The 23,659-nt window shown below is 42.3% G+C and overlaps 1 protein-coding gene and 1 long non-coding RNA gene across 3 annotated transcripts; one reads left to right on the top strand and one right to left on the bottom strand.

Annotated features, from left to right (window-relative positions):
- Nucleotides 1-2,425: 2,425 nt before the first annotated feature.
- On the top strand, nucleotides 2,426-7,468 carry LOC135171685 (uncharacterized). The gene is made up of 5 exons (XM_064138305.1): nucleotides 2,426-3,133; nucleotides 3,181-3,275; nucleotides 3,318-3,466; nucleotides 3,513-3,860; nucleotides 3,912-7,468. Exons 1-5 carry the CDS (start codon nucleotides 2,426-2,428, stop codon nucleotides 7,466-7,468), a joined length of 4,857 nt encoding a protein of 1,618 aa, XP_063994375.1.
- A 2,755-nt stretch (nucleotides 7,469-10,223) lies between these two features.
- Nucleotides 10,224-12,175, bottom strand: LOC135171684 (uncharacterized). 2 transcript variants are annotated; one of them, XR_010300587.1, is made up of 4 exons: nucleotides 12,113-12,175; nucleotides 11,848-11,930; nucleotides 11,471-11,591; nucleotides 10,224-11,125 (listed from the first exon to the last, which is right to left on the bottom strand). It is a non-coding gene; the product is annotated as an uncharacterized LOC135171684 (long non-coding RNA). The 2 variants fall into 2 exon arrangements; XR_010300586.1 differs by having other exon boundaries at nucleotides 12,087-12,158.
- Nucleotides 12,176-23,659: the final 11,484 nt, after the last annotated feature.

The following is a 23,659-nucleotide window of genomic DNA, read 5'->3' as shown; positions in this document are numbered from 1 at the left end:
AGTGCCCCAGAAAAACCCATTGCCATAGTGAGGCCATCCAGAAAAAAACCCGTGCAAATGTGAATTCTGCAAAAACTGGAAAGAATCCAGAACAGATCGACCTCGGCGAACGGACTACCCAAATCGTTCCCACGATGACAGGCGGTATCACCTAAACGACAGGAGCCGATCTCCACCAGCACCATCACACAGGACGCCTCCGCCTCCAAGACGATCCCCCTTACAGCCGCACATGCTACCTCGACATCCCCCAGCACCAGGGCAATCGTATCCACCTATTCGAGTCCTGACCAATTTTTACGCCCGCAGAGCACGACACAACACACGATTTGAAAATTATGTGCAGGGAGCAGTGACCAACCTAGACCAGCCTCTAGCATCAGCAGCTCCTCATCCAGCGCCAACTGCTATACCTTCCCCTAGACCACCCCTCATCGACATAGGTGACGAAGAGGAACCCAGGGTCTGGCTCGATGCATACAGGGTGGCGATCAGGTAGGGGCGAACTCTAAACAGGCATGTTTTGGGGGTGATTCTGAGCAGAAAAGTCCTTTTCTACTTTTCGATCGGACTCACCCCTGCAGAGATATGGGGGTGAAAAGAACGGCCAATGGGGCGCGAGCATTGCGCGGCTCTCCGTCCGTGTGCCGCGGGTAAGCAGTGTGCGTGCTTCCCCTTCTCCTCGGGCGGAGAGAGACAGGAGGAAAGATATTTCATGACAATCCTTTCGGGGGGGGGGCGCTAGGATGATTAAAAACCGATTATTATTTACCTTAGTATTATTTATTAAAAGACAAGATTCTGAAAACCGCGGGCATCCCCCTTGGCGTTCCAAAGCTAATTGTTTTAATGTTAATTATCTCATTATGCAATAGCCCTACAGTGTTTTGTCAAAAGATCTGTTTAAACTATAGCTAAAAAACGCCCCCCAACTCAACGACAAATGATCGATGAATTTCGGATACTTCCGGGGTTCATCGGGTCACTGGTCATCGGTCTCGGTCACCAACTTGAGACCCCCCCCAAATCAGTCTTACAACGTATCTCCAACGTACCGGTCAACGTAATTCTACCTTTTCGCATTATTCAACGTCTCTCAACTAAATTTCGAACCTCAACGATCCACGATTTCACACGGGTGAAACTCAACGAACATTGTGCAATTTGTATAGTTTTTTTACAACTAGTGACAATAAAACCACGAAGTTTTTACAACTTAGTGTCGTGTGTCTTCAATTGCATCTTGCTACACCAATCCCAATTTTTCCGACGCCCGACCACCCAAAACAACGTTCCTCAACTAAACATTGGTCCTTCGAGCCGGATGGTGTGGTAAAAAACAGTGAAAAAATTGTGAAAGTGTGGTGAAAATTCAGCGGAAAACCAAAAAGGACGCCAAGTCCTATAGTGAAATCAACGGCCCGTGGAATATTCTGGAACATTCCAACGATAATCCCAACGTGAGAACAATAAGAATTTATTGCCCTCGACCCTTTGTGTTAACTTTGTTTACATTCCATCGGGTCTCAAATTTCCCTGACCGCGTGTGTGACCATTCGTGAGTGCTCGGCCCACTTCGCTCAACTTCGCCAGTAGTCCCCCACTTACTGGGACTGTGCTCCACGAGTGAGGTCGCGCCCCACTCAACGTCAACTCAACGATCGGTACAGCGCAGCGGTCGGTAAAGCTCAACGGTCGGTAACGTAGTTATCAGTTACCAACATGGCAGACGATAGAGAGTACGAGCCAACCCAACCCATTGAACTCAACGTCGAGATCAACCCCGTACCTCCAATCGTCGTCAACCCTCCAGAGAGGCAAGCTCCAACCACACAGGAGCATGAAGACTGGGCAACCGCAGTGGAAACTTTTCCTTCAGTCAACATTCCAACTATCAAGACGAGGAAGTCCGACATTTCAACGATGCCATCAACTTCAAGTACACCAACGCAGCTCTCAACAGGTACCGCCAATCAACTAGAGTTTCTGGAAGACAGAATACTTGAATTCAACGCAATTGATGAGGAACTGAGGGAATTAAGAGCCTCAGATACAACGCTGGAGGAACTCAACGGCCATGAGGAGTATTTAAAGGACGCCTGGATTGAATTTGCTGAGCGATCACAGGCATTGATTGCTAATCTACCTGCTGATCACAGCTACATGACGGGAAAGGCATTCCTCAAGACAGGAGAATTGAAACGTTCCCCTGAACGTTCCCCTCAAGACAGGAGAATTGAAACGTGAGACGCTAAAGAGGATCTGGAAACTCAAAGGGGAGATATCAACGAAGGAGAAATTATCCGCGGGCAGAACAACGACCACTCAACTGAAAAGAATTGATCTCCCAATATTTCAAGGTAAATTTTCCCAGTGGAAAGAGTTTTCTGATCTTTTTTAGAATCTGGTTGGGAGAAAACCAGACATGTCGCCTGCAGAAAAGTTGGTGAGGCTGAAGGAGGCTCTTAAGGGACCCCCAGCTGAGTTGATCTCGTCCTTCACTGCTACGGACATCAACTACGAGAAGGCATGGGACAAACTTCAACGGCATTATGAAAATCCACGTCTCATCGCCGGACACCTCTTCAACAGGGTGCTCAACTTGCGGCCAATGGCTAAGGGAGACGCCAAGGCCATGATAACCAACGCACACATTGCTCGTGAGACAGTGGACCACCTGATCAGCACCGCCGGGATTCCCAAAGAGGATTTGGGCGAGCAATTCGTTTTTCATTTGCTCAAACGATCAATGGAGGCTGATACTCGCACCACGTGGGAACAGAGGCTGGGAACATCAACAAATTTCATACCTCTGCAGGATTTAGTCAACTTCCTGGAGTCAACAGCAAGAGGCATGACTCCAGATGATCAACACGAACCAACGGTTCATCAACGGCCAAAAGAGAAAATTCAACGTGGAAAATCACCACCTCGAGTACGCGTTTATCATGCCGCCGAAGCAACAGCTCAACGAAAGGAGCCTCAACATATTAAGCCTGCTGATTGCTGTGCATATTGCAATGCCAAGCATTTCATTGGAAGGTGCCCATCATTTCTCAGCCTCTCAGCGCAGAAAAAACTAGAGTTTCTGGCAACAACTCGACTGTGTTATAACTGCTTCGGTACACACCTGGTGACGAAATGCAAGTGCACCAAATCTTGCATGAAATGTCAACACAGGCACCACACGCTGTTGCACATGGACCCAAAGGACAGAGAGAGGACATCGACAATCAACAGCGGTCCAGACCAACCATCAACGAGTGCGGAATCAGGTTTGAGTGTTTGATTTATTATAATTCTAATTCATCACTCAGATCATTGATCCTCACTCGTTTTCAACAGGTCGTTCAACATCAACACAATCAAATAAAGTCAACGAGAAATCAACAGCTTCAACGACTAGCCAGGGGATTTACGCCCCCTGAGTCAAGTCGAAGAATCGACTCAACGGAATTCGAGCAACGTAGAGGACACTAAGTTCTCCCACAAATCAACGGATCAGCGACTAGTGCTCTTGGCTACGGCTAAAGCCAGGGCATTCTCCAAAAGCGGATTCTACACGATCGCCAGAATCCTCATCGATCAAGGCTCAGAGCTTTCATTTATTTCGGAAAGCCTGGTGCATCAACTTCAACTACAACGACGACATTCAACGATTGAACTCATCGGAATTGGTGGAAAACACGCATGTTCAACGAGAGGGATTGTGGCAATCACGCTCCAATCAACGAAACAGCCATTTCAACAAGTTGAGATCAACGCCCACATCCTGCAAAAGCTAACCTCACGGTTACCAACGTTCTCATGCTCATCTGCATCAATCGGATCACTGCAGCAGCTTCAACTGGCAGATGAGAGCTATTCAACACCTGGACCTATCAACATAATTATCGGAGCTGACAACTGAGGGAAAATCATCGGCAACGGGATTGAAAAATCCAACGATGATCAATTAGTTGGCCAACTAACAACATTCGGATGGATCTTATCCGGTCCATTATGCAACACAACGTATTCAACGAGGACCTCCTTATCCGCGGCAAGGGAATCTTCCAACGAACAATTAACGGAGCTTCTACAAAGATTCTGGGTCCAGGAAGAACCACCAATCTCAACAAATCCAACCAACGAGCTCACACCAGACGAATTAGAGTGTGAAGAACACTTTCAACGCACTCATCAACGAGATACGTCTGGGCGCTACATTGTGCGATTGCCACTTCGCACATCAACAGCAGCGCTCGGAGAATCGAGGAATAAAGCGCTTCGTCAGCTCCAGTCGGTGAAACGAAGACTAAACGCTAATCCTGACTACAGCAAACTCTACTACGACTTTATCAACGAATACGAAGCACTTGATCACATGCGACGTATACAACAAGTATCAGAACCAGCAACAAACTACTACCTGCCACATCATGGGGTTCTGAGGGAAGATTCGCTAACCACGAATCTTCGAGTAGTCTTCAACGGCTCCAACAAGACATCAACGGGTATCTCACTCAACGACATCCTCCACGCGGGCGGAAAGCTCCAAGTGGATGCAATGGATGTACTCACATGGTTAAGACGACATCGACTCGTCTTCGGCACCGACATCGTTAAGATGTTTCGACAAATCAACGTACACCCTGACGATTGGAATCTTCAACGCATTCTTTGGATAGACGAAAATCAACAACTTGTGACATATCAACTAACAACGGTCACATATGGACAGAAATGCTCTACATGGCTCTCTTTGAGAGTTCTTCAACAACTCGTCAACGATGAAGGTCAACGATTCCCTGCAGCAGTGCTACCGCTAACTAAAGGCCGTTATGTCGACGACATTTACGGTGGAGCGGACTCTGAGGGAGAATTCAAAGAAATGATAATTCAACTTCAACAGATCTGCCAGGCGGGCGGATTTCCACTTCAAAAGTGGACCAGTAATCGCCCAGAGATACTCCAACAGCTCAACTTGTCAACGGGACCGGCAGGTACAGTGCAATTCGAGGAAGCAGTCATCAAAACGCTCGGATTGTGCTGGCATCCAGCAACAGATTTATTCCAATATAAATCGAGAACATTCAACTCAACGAGCTTCACCAAGAGGGTACTGCTATCGGAAATAGCTCAAATTTTCGATCCTCTTGGATTCATCGCACCAGTCATTGTTCGAGGAAAAATACTCATCCAAGAACTATGGCTGCTTAAACTCGCTTGGGATGATCAACTTCCACTCGACTATGTTCGAAGGTGGAAACAGTTCAGGGAGGAACTCACGCAACTAAATCAACTGTCCATCCCAAGATGGCTAAATCTATCTCCAACGACTACCAACGTACAAATACATGGATTTGCCGACGCATCAACAGCTGCCATGGGAGCAGTCGTTTATCTACGAGTTCAACGAGACAACGAAACACCAACAATCAGCTTGGTGTGTGCAAAAACAAGAGTTGCACCCCTGAAAAAGCTGACGATTCCACGCCTGGAGCTAACCGCGGCCCTTCTGCTAACAAAAATTGTCAGCTGGGCACAACGCACATTGGAAATCAACGGAGAGACATACCTTTGGTCTGATTCTTCTGTAACTTTGGCATGGATCAACAGCCATCCATCGAGATGGAAGGAATTCGTTCACAATAGAGTAACGAAAATCCAGGAAGAGTTACCAACAGCCGTATGGAGACATGTTGGTGGGATTTACAACCCTGCTGACTGCGCTTCACGTGGCATCTCACCGAGCCAACTCAACGAACATCACCTTTGGTGGAAAGGGCCTGACTGGCTAGCAAAACCGCCGTCAGACTGGCCACAAAATACAACCAGTGCTCCAACGGAAGTCTCTCTTGAAGAGAGACCAGCAACAGCTCACCCAGTAGCTGCTGAAGCTAGGCAGCATCCACTGACAGAGTTCCTCAACAGATATTCTACTTTATCAAAAGTATTACAAGTCACCGCAACGATGAATCGAGCCATCCAACGACTTCGACGACAACCAACGCCCGATTCATCAGTATTAACAACGATAGAACTCAACGAAGCGAGGACATTCTGGGTTAAGGTAACACAACACCAATACTTTGAATCTGTGTTTCAGAACCTGAACAGAGATATTCAACTACCTCGCCAACATCCACTGGCCAAGCTCACCCCGAGAATTGATGATCAAGGAATTCTCAGGCTTGGTGGACGACTAAAGAACTCATTGCTTGATCCAGACGAGACTCATCCAATTATCTTACCACGACAATCTCGCCTGACAACGCTCATCATCAACGAAGCTCACCAGAAAACACTCCACGGAGGAGTTCAACTCACCATGGCTCATATCAGACAACGATACTGGATCGTTGGCGGCAGAAAGTCAGTGCACGCATCAATTCTGCGCTGTGCTATCTGCACCAGATTCAGGGCAACACGAGCCCAACAGTTAATGGGTCAACTTCCAACATCTAGGGCAACGCCTTCAAGAGCATTCCTGCATACTGGAGTAGACTATGCAGGGCCATTTCCAATCTTGAAGTGGAGACCAACGAACGCGCAACCATCATCAGTTCATATAGCTGTTTTTGTGTGTTTCACAACCTCAGCTGTTCACCTTGAACTGGTCAACAGACAAACAACGGATGCATTTATCGCAGCATACAAAAGATTTACTGGAAGGCGAGGCATTCCAGCTATCAGGTATAGTGACAATGCAACGACATTCGAAGGAGCAGCCAACGAACTCAACAGACTATACAACCAAGAATCTCCAGATAACCAACAAATTAGAGCTGCTCTTGCTTCCAACGGAACCCAGTGGAAATTCATCCCACCAAATGCTCCTCACTTCGGAGGCAAGTGGGAGGCCGCTGTAAAGTCAACGAAGTATCATCTACGACGAGTATTAGGAACAACAACGTTAACATACGAAGAGCTCAACACGATCCTGATACAAATCGAGGCCTGTCTCAACTCAAGGCCTATTGTTCCGATGAGAGATGACCCAGATGACCTTCAGGCTCTTACACCAGGGCATTTCCTCATCGGAGAACCTCTTCAACTACTCCCGGAGCCATCTCAACTCAACACAAATATCAACAAAATCACACGATGGAATCTGGTGACCCAGAAAATACAACAATTCTGGTCGAGATGGTCCAGGGAGTGTCTTCAACGTTACCACTCCATCTACAAGTGGAATCAACAGCAACGCAACATCAAGGTGGGAGATATGGTCCTGATGATCAATGATGATCTCCCTCCAGCACGTTGGCCACTGGCGCGAGTCATTGCGGTAAGGCCAGGGGCTGATGGCCTAGTGAGAGTCGCAGAACTGCTCACAGCAACACCAGAAGTCCCAACGAATCCAGATGGATCACCATCGACACAGAACATTCGGGTTCAACGACATCAATACACCAGACCGATAGCAAAACTTTGCTTGCTACCAACGGACCCAACACCAGCAGACCAACAAGATGACAACTAGAGATTACCATCAACAGAGGATTCATCACGCCTGATGAATGCGGGCGGGATGTTTAAACTATAGCTAAAAAACGCCCCCCAACTCAACGACAAGTGATCGATGAATTTCGGATACTTCCGGGGTTCATCGGGTCACTGGTCATCGGTCTCGGTCACCAACTTGAGACCCCCCCCAAATCAGTCTTACAACGTATCTCCAACGTACCGGTCAACGTAATTCTACCTTTTCGCATTATTCAACGTCTCTCAACTAAATTTCGAACCTCAACGATCCACGATTTCACACGGGTGAAACTCAACGAACATTGTGCAATTTGTATAGTTTTTTTACAACTAGTGACAATAAAACCACGAAGTTTTTACAACTTAGTGTCGTGTGTCTTCAATTGCATCTTGCTACACCAATCCCAATTTTTCCGACGCCCGACCACCCAAAACAACGTTCCTCAACTAAACAGATCTTTTTTATTGTAAATTTAATTTACAACAAGAAAGGTCTCTTGACAAAATCCTGTAAAAGAGCCTATTATCGAGATAATTAATAATAAACAATCGCGGTCAAATTTCAGAGGGGATAGCTCGCGATTTTCGCGGAATCCGGAGCAATAACCGCGTTATCTTGATTATCACGTAAACAAATGGATTTACGGCCTTTTGTCACAAGACATTTTTTGCAGAGAATAAAATTTTCTACAATAAATGTCTACTGGTGGAATCCCGTAAATCCATTTGTTTATGTAATAATTGGATTTGAAATTTAAACAACAATCCGAGATTAATTATCAAACTAAGACATCTACGCGATTTTTCGATAAGATAATTAATGTGTAAAATTGCATTCCCGATTGCTCCCCATTTTTTTCCGAGAAATCCAATATTACATATTAATGATCTTATCGAAAAATCGCGTAGATGTCTTAGTTTGATAATTAATCGCGGATTGTTGTTTAAAATTCCAATCCAATTATTACATAAACAAATGGATTTACGGGATTCCACCAGGAGACATTTATTGTAGATAATTTTATTCTCTGCAAAAAATGTCTTGTGACAAAAGGCCGTAAATCCATTTGTTTACGTGATAATCAAGATAACGCGGTTATTGCTCCGGATTCCGCGAAAATCGCGAGCTATCCCCTCTGAAATTTGACCGCGATTGTTTATTATTAATTATCCCGATAATAGGCTCTTTTACAGGATTTTGTCAAGAGACCTTTCTTGTTGTAAATTAAATTTACAATAAAAAAGATCTTTTGACAAAACACTGTAGGGCTATTGCATAATGAGATAATTAACATTAAAACAATTAGCTTTGGAACGCCAAGGGGGATGCCCGCGGTTTTCAGAATCTTGTCTTTTAATAAATAATACTAAGGTAAATAATAATCGGTTTTTAATCATCCTAGCGCCCCCCCCCCCCGAAAGGATTGTCATGAAATATCTTTCCCCCTGTCTCTCTCCGCCCGAGGAGAAGGGGAAGCACGCACACTGCTTACCCGCGGCACACGGACGGAGAGCCGCGCAATGCTCGCGCCCCATTGGCCGTTCTTTTCACCCCCATATCTCTGCAGGGGTGAGTCCGATCGAAAAGTAGAAAAGGACTTTTCTGCTCAGAATCACCCCCAAAACATGCCTGTTTAGAGTTCGCCCCTACCTGATCGCCACCCTGTATAGCATCAACAGCGACAAGTAGGTGTGAAGTAAAAACCAATCGAAAAAAAAAATAAAACAAATAAAGGAAAACCCTTAAAGTGAATGAAACATTATCCATAACACAATGCGAACCAAACAGAACACTACAGTGGAAGTTATATGAAAGCGAAATAATTACAACAGAAACACTACACTTACTTGGGGTTTGGAGTCATAGAATACTGCAGAACTGACGAGCTGCAGGGTCCCCTGTTTAGGCTATAAGGATAAAATATAGATAAAAATTATGAAATAGATAATATTAGCAAAAATGAATATTAAGAAAACAATTAAACTATAAATCCTAACAAGCACACTGATACTACATAATATATATAGGAAAATTTCTTTACGCTAGAAAAGAATATTTCTAAGAAGTAAACAGAATTTTATTATTGTAAGATTTTGAAACAATTAATACCTTACGCCAGCATACAATTTAATGAAAAGATCCGTATAAAATTATATAAATACAAATAATAAATAAATATCTATTTTAAATAAGATCAAACAAGAATTTTTATGCTAATAATCTTATTCAAAAATAAAAATGTAGATATATATAGTTACCACTTGTTCAGAAAACGCTACCGTACTTGTCAGATACACACAATATAGAAAGGAAGAAACATCCTTTAATTGCTACAACACATAGATCCTTGATAAAATTCGATTATCACAATACAAACCAAATGATGAATAAAAACTAGAACAGAAAATAAACAGATTTGCAAGTAATATCCATTAAAATAATGAAAACGTAAGTTTCAAACGAATATAATGAATCTTAAAGAAAAATTAAGCAAAACCAATTGGAATAGTATTTTCCAGTTGCTTTTGTCGATTCCAGACAAAAGCAACTAATCCCACTATGGGCATGTCACGTATCCATACGTGTTCTTCTTTAATTATGAGACAATCATCAAAAGAATGATTTATACGATTCATGAAACTAGTTCATGACAGAGTAGTATTAATTTTCAATTATTTTCCACAGTTTAATAAAACAAAATATCTAAGAAAAAGAACCAATTTCCGTAACCAAATCTTAAAAATCCTTCTACAAAGTTTTAATCAGCTTGATAAATTCGTTTCAATTGAATGATGATCTTAAAAGACCGAAATTAATTGTTGAAACTCAAAACAGAAGTAATGATCGAATGAACCAACTTTATTTCAATAAAAAAAACAACGATAAATTGTGTGGGATGGATCGGTAAAGGATTTTCAGTTGAAACACGACACTTCTACACTAATACATTTATTCACAAGAAAACGGTACACTCCAGTTTATTAAAAAGTATACTACAATTCTTTAAAAAGTAGCGTCTAATATTCTATGATTCTAACTCTACTCAACTCCTACTCTACTCAAGTCGACTCTGACTTTAAACTCTAACTCTGAACTCTAACTCTGAACTCTAACTATGAATTGCTCGATTCTACCCGCTGACCTTCTCCTCAAGGTCTCTCGCCACACTCTGATATTCTCCCTCCTCATAAGGGTCTATCAGGGTGCCCTACGTCGCCCCCCACTCCGAGGTCAACACGGTCAGCACGGGAAAGGTTTTTCCCCCTGACGTCAGCGGCATGGGCCGACGTGACCACCTCGTGTGCGACGTTCATGGGGAAGTCCCCATGGTCGTCTCTGACCTGGGTCTTCCGACCCGCAATATATCTGGATTGCTCGTCTATGCTTGAGTCCTCGGACCCATCATAAACGAACTACTCCAGCACTTATGGACAAATTGCTATTTGTCCTAATCCTAACCTACTATAAACTTACTCTAAACTAAACTAGAAACGCATTTACGATACTACAATTGAAAGAATAAAAATATGTGCAGCTCACTCGACGATAAATTACATTTTAAAAATACAGGATTAAATACTCCAAAATACTCGTTGCCCTTTTTCTAAAATTGTCCAATCATCCATGTGAAGCTCCTGAGCACCATACATAGAACTGCAAAATAAAATAAACTGACATTTAGGAAATTAAAACAATAAATTTCACTGATTATCATATATAGATTCAAGAGAGTTCGAACTATCTGAACACTTCAATTCCAAGAAACACTACATCTCAATATAACATTTAAAATGAACAAATAGAATCAATAAATTAGAGCCTTAGCAACCCTTGAAAATCGATTTATTATAACCTTAAATTATTCAAGGAAGAAATAACAAATAACATGTAGCAATCAAATATTGAAATTCAAAGCAACTGAAATGAAATGATCCGAAAAACAACACATTAATACTCCAACTCAATAAACTCACATAAGAAATATTGCAATGCACTTACACAATTAAACATAGCAAAACATACAGATCCAACTTCCAAAATTGTCAGCATCTCCAAAGAACACTATACGATTTGCATATTCCATAATCCTTAATCTGTCCACAAAGATTTCCAGGAAAACCTGCAAAACACAATTCAAATGAATATCACACAATTATTCCAAAAACTTTAAACGAGCATGGAAAAGGATCGAACATATTTTCAATAGATTCCAAAATATGTCACTGAATCGAATATACGAATAATCAAGAATTCCACGACAGATGAATAGCAAAATTAGTGAAGCAAATATTCTCAATGCTCCAGTAAACTACATGTAAAAATTAGACTATTAAATAATGATAAAAATATAAACTAAGGACTCTAAAATAACTCACCAAATAGAATTAGATATAATTATAACGAATATACCACTTTTGAAATAGAATAAGTCCTCCACTGGAATGCAATGCAACATAACCTGCAAGGAAAAAAGAATACTAGTAAACAAAATTATTAATCATTACATCAAATCTTCAAAATACACACTAAACAGAAAACAGCATGATAAAATAACAATAATATGGAAAGTACACCTAAGTAAATAAACCCAAGGAAAACAAATAACTTCACTTACCAATAATAATGTAAAATAGTACTCACCATGGGTAACATAACCCCACCTGTCGAAACAAGTCTTCGCAGATTCAAATATACTATTATGGCTGGTCCGCATAATGTTGAGCGAGCGATAACCACCTCACTGTCTACACTGCGATTGTTACGCTACCAAGTGGACACACCTATAATCAATTTCAAATTCAAATACATTAATACAAATTCAAGGAAAACACAAAATAATGCCAATAATCAATGTAAAATAATTCAATAAATTAAATAAATTAAATGAATAGAAACAAACAAACACAAAGCAAATTTCAATGATAAATAAATAAATAAAATGAAATGAATTTACTCAGGCAGTTAAGACCTGGGACAAAAATAATTGCAACAAGGATAAATACGATGATGGCTAATTTTGTAATTCGGCCGCAGAAAGCGAATCAAAGAATAAAAGAGATAAGATATAACATAGGAGGGGCGTAACAGTATTTGTCACCTTGACATGGCTAGTTGATTAAATCTAATAATTATCTATGAACAATTACCGGGACGAATGTAGCCCGACAAATAATACAAATAATACAAAATAACGGGACCAAAAAGGAGCCCACGAATACAATTTAATAATTAGAAAAAAAATCAACCTGCAATGCCGAGGCAGGTGAAGAGCCGCGACAACGAGGAAAGTGCCTCCAAAATTATGTCTTACCTTTCGAATTCCAGAGTTCACTCCAAGAGGAAGAATTATAGGAAACTCCAGAACCGTATTTAAAGTTAATGAAAACAATACAATTACAAATGAAATAATCTCACATCAAGAAAAGTATAAAAAAAAGAATACAAAAAGAAAACGATCAACAAACTAATTATTGTTTTCAACAATTAAAATGTAACACTGCATCAAAAGGAAAACTGGAATTAATGTAATGGAAAATGAATAATAATTATAGTGTCCTCACATATTGTAACGATTCGGCGAAGCACACACGAGTGATGCGAAAATACTCCGCAGCCAGAAATGGGCCTGTCGCGCATGCGCAAGGCGGAACAACTGTTAGCAAATTCAAATTACTCGCAGAGTTACAGCAGTTAATCGTCAGACACCGGACAGTTAGTTAATCGTCAGACACCGGACAGTCAGTTAATCGTCAGACACCGGACAGTTCAGTTAATCGTCAGACACCGGACAGTTCAGTCAATCGTTAGACCCGGAGAATCCAGTTAATCGTCAGACACCGGACAGTTTAGTCAATCGTCGGACCTCGGAATAATCAGTTAATCGTCCAACCTCGGAGTAGTCTATTCAATTATTTCAAAAAAAGACAAGTAATAAGCCAACAGGCTTTCTCTGATTTCTCTATTAAAATCCCATTACGAATTTGGCAATTTTTCTATCCGAAGTTGAGAATCGTCATAGTATTTGAACAATTAAAAATTCAATAAATCATACCGATTCAATTAGATTTCCGCGGTGCAGCGAGAACTGACTGTGAACTCCGCGAATTGATCATAATATCTTTATTTGTTTCCGATTAAATATTTTGTAACGAAGAAATCCACAAAACTTGTAAAATAAATTCAGTTACACCAATTTCGTGAAATGAAGTTTAGTGAAACCTAATTGTGACCTCATCTCGAATTCATCTTCATCGTACTTTCTTTCAATATTATCTGCAGTCCTCCCGGCTGTAGATGGTGTTGAACGGTTTGTCGATGAAGAGAATAAAAATTATTACGGTTTGTGGGTAATTTGGAGAACCGCTTCCCTACACCGGGGGTTCGAAAAATCTCACCTGTTTTCCTTAATAATTTAGAGTCCATCTGTGTTTCCATTTGAGTTGCAACCTCGGCAATTTCCAATGCCTGCATTGAGGCTCTGTGAAGTGACTTGTCGACTTCCCTTTCTAAAATGAACGCAATTTTAATCGTGGGTTTGATAGGCAGAAATATTCGTTAAAAGCGTTTCGATAGTTTTACCGAGATTTCTAATGATAACCAATGGCTTCTTATGGGGCTATTGCCATTTGGAATCCCAGGAGAACTATCGCAACGTTTCGCAATATCCTTGCAATTGAGTCATGGTCAGTTTGCTCTGCATCCGACGTGAGAAATCCTTAAAACAAATCATTAAATCGTATCTTTTTCGCCACAACGGATCAGCAGCATCTAAATTAAAACCATCGCATCGGGAGCAGACGATCATCTATTGCTGACAATAGGCTATATTCCAGGACAGATAAAGCTGAAGTCGACCCAACGAACCTCGGCTACGAACGAAATAGGTAAGTCAAAAGAAAACATTTCCATCTAAAACCTGGAGGTCGATTGATTCTCCAAAAACACCATAAAACCCTATGGTCGCGATATTTCAGATCTTACCTTCAGCCTAGTAACGGCAAGTCTTGTGATGGTCGGTTACCGCTCGACGATTATCGCTTTTTCGACTTCCCGACGGATCTAGAGATACCGCCCCAATTGATCAAGTTAGATTCTCCACTTATCAAAGAAATAATTTCACCTATTTTCTGACAATTCCGGAGAATACGTAACACATATTCGGTTTCAGCACGTCGAATGACCAAGGAAACTAATGCAACATCCTTTTCTTCGCGCCCACAGCTCACGAAAAACTCAATCATAGAAGTTGATATTCGTGTCCGATATGATGGCATATAACTTGAGTACACATTGTGGTAGGCCGATGAAACCGCGTGCAACAGCTTCATCTCGTCGAACTACACGAGTGCAATGCGCGAAGTTTGCGTGTGAACGATTTGTCTTCGAGAAAAAGTCGATTATACATATGCGTTTTTACGACATCGTGGGAATCACTTTTTTTTGGCTGCACCTAGACAACATCTGGCATTATATTCGGTTTCAGCACGTCGAATAACCAAGGAAACTGATGCAACATCGTCTTCTTCGCGACCACAGCTCACGAAAAACTCAATCATAGAAGTTGATATTCGTGTCCGATATGATGGCATATAACTTGAGTACACATTGTGGTCGGCCGATGAAACCGCGTGCAATAGCTTCATCTCCTCGAACTACACGAGTGCAATGCGCGAAGTTTGCGTGTGAACGATTTGTCTTCGAGAAAAAGTCGATTATACATATGCGTTTTTACGACATCCTGGGAATCACTTTTTTTTTGGCTGCACCTAGACAAAATCTGGCATCATATTCGGTTTCAGCACGTCGAATAACCAAGGAAACTGATGCAACATCGTTTTCTTCGCGACCACAGCTCACGAAAAACTCAATCATAGAAGTTGATATTCGTGTCCGATAGTTGGCATATAACTTGAGTACACATTGTCGTAGGCCGATGAAACCGCGTGCAATAGCTTCGTATCGTCGAACTACACGAGTGCAATGCGCGAAGTTTGCGTGTGAACGATTTGTCTTCGAGAAAAAGTCGATTATACATATGCGTTTTTACGACAACCTGGGAATCACTTTTTTTTGGCTGCACCTAGACAAAATCTGGCATCATATTCGGTTTCAGCACGTCGAATAACCAAGGAAACTGATGCAACATCGTTTTCTTCGCGACCACAGCTCACGAAAAACTCAATCATAGAAGTTGATATTCGTGTACGATATGATGGCATATAACTTGAGTACACATTGTCGTAGGCCGATGAAACCGCGTGCAATAGCTTCGTCTCGTCGAACTACACGAGTGCAATGCGCGAAGTTTGCGTGTGATCGATTTGTCTTCGAGAAAAATTCGATTATACATATGCGTTTTTACGACATCCTGGGAATCACTTTTTTTTTGGCTGCACCTAGACAAAATCTGGCATCATATTCGGTTTCAGCACGTCGAATAACCAAGGAAACTAATGCAACATCCTTTTCTTCGAGACCACAGCTCACGAAAAACTCAATCATAGAAGTTGATATTCGTGTCCGATATGATGGCATATAACTTGAGTACACATTGTGGTAGGCCGATGAAACCGCGTGCAATAGCTTCATCTCGTCGAACTACACGAGTGCAATGCGCGAAGTTTTCGTGTGAACGATTTGTCTTCGAGAAAAAGTCGATTATACATATGCGATTTTACGACATCGTGGGAATCACTTTTTTTTGGCTGCACCTAGACAACATCTGGCATCATATTCGGTTTCAGCACGTCGAATAACCAAGGAAACTGATGCACCATCGTCTTCTTCGCGACCACAGCTCACGAAAAACTCAATCATAGAAGTTGATATTCGTGTCCGATATGTTGGCATATAACTTGAGTACACATTGTCGTAGGCCGATGAACCCGCGTGCAATAGCTTCGTATCGTCGAACTACACGAGTGCAATGCGCGAAGTTTGCGTGTGAACGATTGGTCTTCGAGAAAAAGTCGATTACACATATGCGTTTTTACGACATCCTGGGATTCACTTTTTTTTGGCTGCACCTAGACAAAATCTGGCATCCTATTCGGTTTCAGCACGTCGAATAACCAAGGAAACTGATGCAACATCGTTTTCTTCGCGACCACAGCTCACGAAAAACTCAATCATAGAAGTTGATATTCGTGTCCGATATGATGGCATATAACTTGAGTACACATTGTCGTATGCCGATGAAACCGCGTGCAATAGCTTCATCTCGTCGAACTACACGAGTGCAATGCGCGAAGTTTGCGTGTGAACGATTTGTCTTCGAGAAAAAGTCGATTATACATATGCGTTTTTACGACATCGTGGGAATCACTTTTTTTTGGCTGCACCTAGACAAAATCTGGCATCATATTCGGTTTCAGCACGTCGAATAACCAAGGAAACTGATGCAACATCCTTTTCATCGCGACCACAGCTCACGAAAAACTCAATCATAGAAGTTGATATCCGTGTCCGATATGATGGCATATAACTTGAGTACACATTGTCGTAGGCCGATGAAACCGCGTGCAATAGCTTCGTCTCGTCGAACTACACGAGTGCAATGTGCGAAGTTTGCGTGTGAACGATTTGTCTTCGAGAAAAAGTCGATTATACATATGCGTTTTTACGACATCGTGGGAATCACTTTTTTTTGGCTGCACCTAGACAAAATCTGGCATCATATTCGGTTTCAGCACGTCGAATAACCAAGGAAACTGATGCAACATCCGTTTCTTCGCGACCACAGCTCACGAAAAACTCAATCATAGAAGTTGATATTCGTGTCCGATATGATGGCATATAACTTGAGTACACATTGTCGTAGGCCGATGAAACCGCGTGCAATAGCTTCGTCCCGTCGAACTACACGAGTGCAATGCGCGAAGTTTGCGTGTGAACGATTTGTCTTCGAGAAAAAGTCGATTATACATATGCGTTTTTACGACATCGTGGGAATCACTTTTTTTTGGCTGCACCTAGACAAAATCTGGCATCATATTCGGTTTCAGCACGTCGAATAACCAAGGAAACTGATGCAACATCGTTTTCTTCGCGACCACAGCTCACGACAAACTCAATCATAGAAGTTGATATTCGTGTCCGATATGATGGCATATAACTTGAGTACACATTGTGGTAGGCCGATGAAACCGCGTGCAACAGCTTCATCTCGTCGAACTACACGAGTGCAATGCGCGAAGTTTGCGTGTGAACGATTTGTCTTCGAGAAAAAGTCGATTATACATATGCGTTTTTACGACATCGTGGGAATCACTTTTTTTTGGCTGCACCTAGACAACATCTGGCATCATATTCGGTTTCAGCACGTCGAATAACCAAGGAAACTGATGCAACATCGTCTTCTTCGCGACCACAGCTCACGAAAAACTCAATCATAGAAGTTGATATTCGTGTCCGATATGATGGCATATAACTTGAGTACACATTGTGGTCGGCCGATGAAACCGCGTGCAATAGCTTCATCTCCTCGAACTACACGAGTGCAATGCGCGAAGTTTGCGTGTGAACGATTTGTCTTCGAGAAAAAGTCGATTATACATATGCGTTTTTACGACATCCTGGGAATCACTTTTTTTTTGGCTGCACCTAGACAAAATCTGGCATCATATTCGGTTTCAGCACGTCGAATAACCAAGGAAACTGATGCAACATCGTTTTCTTCGCGACCACAGCTCACGAAAAACTCAATCATAGAAGTTGATATTCGTGTCCGATAGTTGGCATATAACTTGAGTACACATTGTCGTAGGCCGATGAAACCGCGTGCAATAGCTTCGTATCGTCGAACTACACGAGTGCAATGCGCGAAGTTTGCGTGTGAACGATTTGTCTTCGAGAAAAAGTCGATTATACATATGCGTTTTTACGACAACCTGGGAATCACTTTTTTTTGGCTGCACCTAGACAAAATCTGGCATCATATTCGGTTTCAGCACGTCGAATAACCAAGGAAACTGATGCAACATCGTTTTCTTCGCGACCACAGCTCACGAAAAACTCAATCATAGAAGTTGATATTCGTGTACGATATGATGGCATATAACTTGAGTACACATTGTCGTAGGCCGATGAAACCGCGTGCAATAGCTTCGTCTCGTCGAACTACACGAGTGCAATGCGCGAAGTTTGCGTGTGATCGATTTGTCTTCGAGAAAAATTCGATTATACATATGCGTTTTTACGACATCCTGGGAATCACTTTTTTTTTGGCTGCACCTAGACAAAATCTGGCATCATATTCGGTTTCAGCACGTCGAATAACCAAGGAAACTAACGCAACATCCTTTTCTTCGAGACCACAGCTCACGAAAAACTCAATCATAGAAGTTGATATTCGTGTCCGATATGATGGCATATAACTTGAGTACACATTGTGGTAGGCCGATGAAACCGCGTGCAATAGCTTCATCTCGTCGAACTACACGAGTGCAATGCGCGAAGTTTTCGTGTGAACGATTTGTCTTCGAGAAAAAGTCGATTATACATATGCGATTTTACGACATCGTGGGAATCACTTTTTTTTGGCTGCACCTAGACAACATCTGGCATCATATTCGGTTTCAGCACGTCGAATAACCAAGGAAACTGATGCACCATCGTCTTCTTCGCGACCACAGCTCACGAAAAACTCAATCATAGAAGTTGATATTCGTGTCCGATATGTTGGCATATAACTTGAGTACACATTGTCGTAGGCCGATGAACCCGCGTGCAATAGCTTCGTATCGTCGAACTACACGAGTGCAATGCGCGAAGTTTGCGTGTGAACGATTGGTCTTCGAGAAAAAGTCGATTACACATATGCGTTTTTACGACATCCTGGGATTCACTTTTTTTTGGCTGCACCTAGACAAAATCTGGCATCCTATTCGGTTTCAGCACGTCGAATAACCAAGGAAACTGATGCAACATCGTTTTCTTCGCGACCACAGCTCACGAAAAACTCAATCATAGAAGTTGATATTCGTGTCCGATATGATGGCATATAACTTGAGTACACATTGTCGTATGCCGATGAAACCGCGTGCAATAGCTTCATCTCGTCGAACTACACGAGTGCAATGCGCGAAGTTTGCGTGTGAACGATTTGTCTTCGAGAAAAAGTCGATTATTCATATGCGTTTTTACGACATCGTGGGAATCACTTTTTTTTGGCTGCACCTAGACAAAATCTGGCATCATATTCGGTTTCAGCACGTCGAATAACCAAGGAAACTGATGCAACATCCTTTTCATCGCGACCACAGCTCACGAAAAACTCAATCATAGAAGTTGATATCCGTGTCCGATATGATGGCATATAACTTGAGTACACATTGTCGTAGGCCGATGAAACCGCGTGCAATAGCTTCGTCTCGTCGAACTACACGAGTGCAATGTGCGAAGTTTGCGTGTGAACGATTTGTCTTCGAGAAAAAGTCGATTATACATATGCGTTTTTACGACATCGTGGGAATCACTTTTTTTTGGCTGCACCTAGACAAAATCTGGCATCATATTCGGTTTCAGCACGTCGAATAACCAAGGAAACTGATGCAACATCCGTTTCTTCGCGACCACAGCTCACGAAAAACTCAATCATAGAAGTTGATATTCGTGTCCGATATGATGGCATATAACTTGAGTACACATTGTCGTAGGCCGATGAAACCGCGTGCAATAGCTTCGTCCCGTCGAACTACACGAGTGCAATGCGCGAAGTTTGCGTGTGAACGATTTGTCTTCGAGAAAAAGTCGATTATACATATGCGTTTTTACGACATCGTGGGAATCACTTTTTTTTGGCTGCACCTAGACAAAATCTGGCATCATATTCGGTTTCAGCACGTCGAATAACCAAGGAAACTGATGCAACATCGTTTTCTTCGCGACCACAGCTCACGAAAAACTCAATCATAGAAGTTGATATTCGTGTCCGATATGATGGCATATAACTTGAGTACACATTGTCGTAGGCCGATGAAACCGCGTGCAATAGCTTCGTCTCGTCGAACTACACGAGTGCAATGCGCGAAGTTTGCGTGTGAACGATTTGTTTTCGAGAAAAAGTGGATTATACATATGCGTTTTTACGACATCGTGGGAATCACTTTTTTTTGGCTGCACCTAGACAAAATCTGGCATCATATTCGGTTTCAGCACGTCGAATAACCAAGGAAACTAATGCAACATCCTTTTCTTCGAGACCACAGCTCACGAAAAACTCAATCATAGAAGTTGATATTCGTGTCCGATATGATGGCATATAACTTGAGTACACATTGTGGTAGGCCGATGAAACCGCGTGCAATAGCTTCATCTCGTCGAACTACACGAGTGCAATGCGCGAAGTTTTCGTGTGAACGATTTGTCTTCGAGAAAAAGTCGATTATACATATGCGATTTTACGACATCGTGGGAATCACTTTTTTTTGGCTGCACCTAGACAACATCTGGCATCATATTCGGTTTCAGCACGTCGAATAACCAAGGAAACTGATGCACCATCGTCTTCTTCGCGACCACAGCTCACGAAAAACTCAATCATAGAAGTTGATATTCGTGTCCGATATGTTGGCATATAACTTGAGTACACATTGTCGTAGGCCGATGAACCCGCGTGCAATAGCTTCGTATCGTCGAACTACACGAGTGCAATGCGCGAAGTTTGCGTGTGAACGATTTGTCTTCGAGAAAAAGTCGATTATACATATGCGTTTTTACGACATCGTGGGAATCACTTTTTTTTGGCTGCACCTAGACAAAATCTGGCATCATATTCGGTTTCAGCACGTCGAATAACCAAGGAAACTGATGCAACATCCTTTTCATCGCGACCACAGCTCACGAAAAACTCAATCATAGAAGTTGATATCCGTGTCCGATATGATGGCATATAACTTGAGTACACATTGTCGTAGGCCGATGAAACCGCGTGCAATAGCTTCGTCTCGTCGAACTACACGAGTGCAATGTGCGAAGTTTGCGTGTGAACGATTTGTCTTCGAGAAAAAGTCGATTATACATATGCGTTTTTACGACATCGTGGGAATCACTTTTTTTTGGCTGCACCTAGACAAAATCTGGCATCATATTCGGTTTCAGCACGTCGAATAACCAAGGAAACTGATGCAACATCCTTTTCTTCGCGACCACAGCTCACGAAAAACTCAATCATAGAAGTTGATATTCGTGTCCGATATGATGGCATATAACTTGAGTACACATTGTCGTAGGCCGATGAAACCGCGTGCAATAGCTTCGTCCCGTCGAACTACACGAGTGCAATGCGCGAAGTTTGCGTGTGAACGATTTGTCTTCGAGAAAAAGTCGATTATACATATGCGTTTTTACGACATCGTGGGAATCACTTTTTTTTGGCTGCACCTAGACAAAATCTGGCATCATATTCGGTTTCAGCACGTCGAATAACCAAGGAAACTGATGCAACATCGTTTTCTTCGCGACCACAGCTCACGACAAACTCAATCATAGAAGTTGATATTCGTGTCCGATAGTTGGCATATAACTTGAGTACACATTGTCGTAGGCCGATGAAACCGCGTGCAATAGCTTCGTATCGTCGAACTACACGACTGCAATGCGCGAAGTTTGCGTGTGAACTATTTGTCTTCGAGAAGAAGTCGATTATACACATGCGTTTTTACGACAACCTGGGAATCACTTTTTTTTGGCTGCACCTAGACAAAATCTGGCATCATATTCGGTTTCAGCACGTCGAATAACCAAGGAAACTGATGCAACATCGTTTTCTTCGCGACCACAGCTCACGAAAAACTCAATCATAGAAGTTGATATTCGTGTCCGATATGATGGCATATAACTTGAGTACACATTGTCGTAGGCCGATGAAACCGCGTGCAATAGCTTCGTCTCGTCGAACTACACGAGTGCAATGCGCGAAGTTTGCGTGTGAACGATTTGTTTTCGAGAAAAAGTGGATTATACATATGCGTTTTTACGACATCGTGGGAATCACTTTTTTTTGGCTGCACCTAGACAAAATCTGGCATCATATTCGGTTTCAGCACGTCGAATAACCAAGGAAACTAATGCAACATCCTTTTCTTCGAGACCACAGCTCACGAAAAACTCAATCATAGAAGTTGATATTCGTGTCCGATATGATGGCATATAACTTGAGTACACATTGTGGTAGGCCGATGAAACCGCGTGCAATAGCTTCATCTCGTCGAACTACACGAGTGCAATGCGCGAAGTTTTCGTGTGAACGATTTGTCTTCGAGAAAAAGTCGATTATACATATGCGATTTTACGACATCGTGGGAATCACTTTTTTTTGGCTGCACCTAGACAACATCTGGCATCATATTCGGTTTCAGCACGTCGAATAACCAAGGAAACTGATGCACCATCGTCTTCTTCGCGACCACAGCTCACGAAAAACTCAATCATAGAAGTTGATATTCGTGTCCGATATGTTGGCATATAACTTGAGTACACATTGTCGTAGGCCGATGAACCCGCGTGCAATAGCTTCGTATCGTCGAACTACACGAGTGCAATGCGCGAAGTTTGCGTGTGAACGATTGGTCTTCGAGAAAAAGTCGATTACACATATGCGTTTTTACGACATCCTGGGATTCACTTTTTTTTGGCTGCACCTAGACAAAATCTGGCATCCTATTCGGTTTCAGCACGTCGAATAACCAAGGAAACTGATGCAACATCGTTTTCTTCGCGACCACAGCTCACGAAAAACTCAATCATAGAAGTTGATATTCGTGTCCGATATGATGGCATATAACTTGAGTACACATTGTCGTATGCCGATGAAACCGCGTGCAATAGCTTCATCTCGTCGAACTACACGAGTGCAATGCGCGAAGTTTGCGTGTGAACGATTTGTCTTCGAGAAAAAGTCGATTATACATATGCGTTTTTACGACAACCTGGGAATCACTTTTTTTTGGCTGCACCTAGACAAAATCTGGCATCATATTCGGTTTCAGCACGTCGAATAACCAAGGAAACTGATGCAACATCGTTTTCTTCGCGACCACAGCTCACGAAAAACTCAATCATAGAAGTTGATATTCGTGTCCGATATGTTGGCATATAACTTGAGTACACATTGTCGTAGGCCGATGAAACCGCGTGCAATAGCTTCGTATCGTCGAACTACACCAGTGCAATGCGCGAAGTTTGCGT

This window comes from Diachasmimorpha longicaudata, unplaced genomic scaffold (assembly GCF_034640455.1).
Source record: "Diachasmimorpha longicaudata isolate KC_UGA_2023 unplaced genomic scaffold, iyDiaLong2 ctg00000082.1, whole genome shotgun sequence".
Classification (NCBI taxonomy): Eukaryota; Metazoa; Arthropoda; class Insecta; order Hymenoptera; family Braconidae; genus Diachasmimorpha; species Diachasmimorpha longicaudata.
Note: the sequence above shows the minus strand (reverse complement) of the source record. Positions and strands in the feature narration are given on the sequence as shown.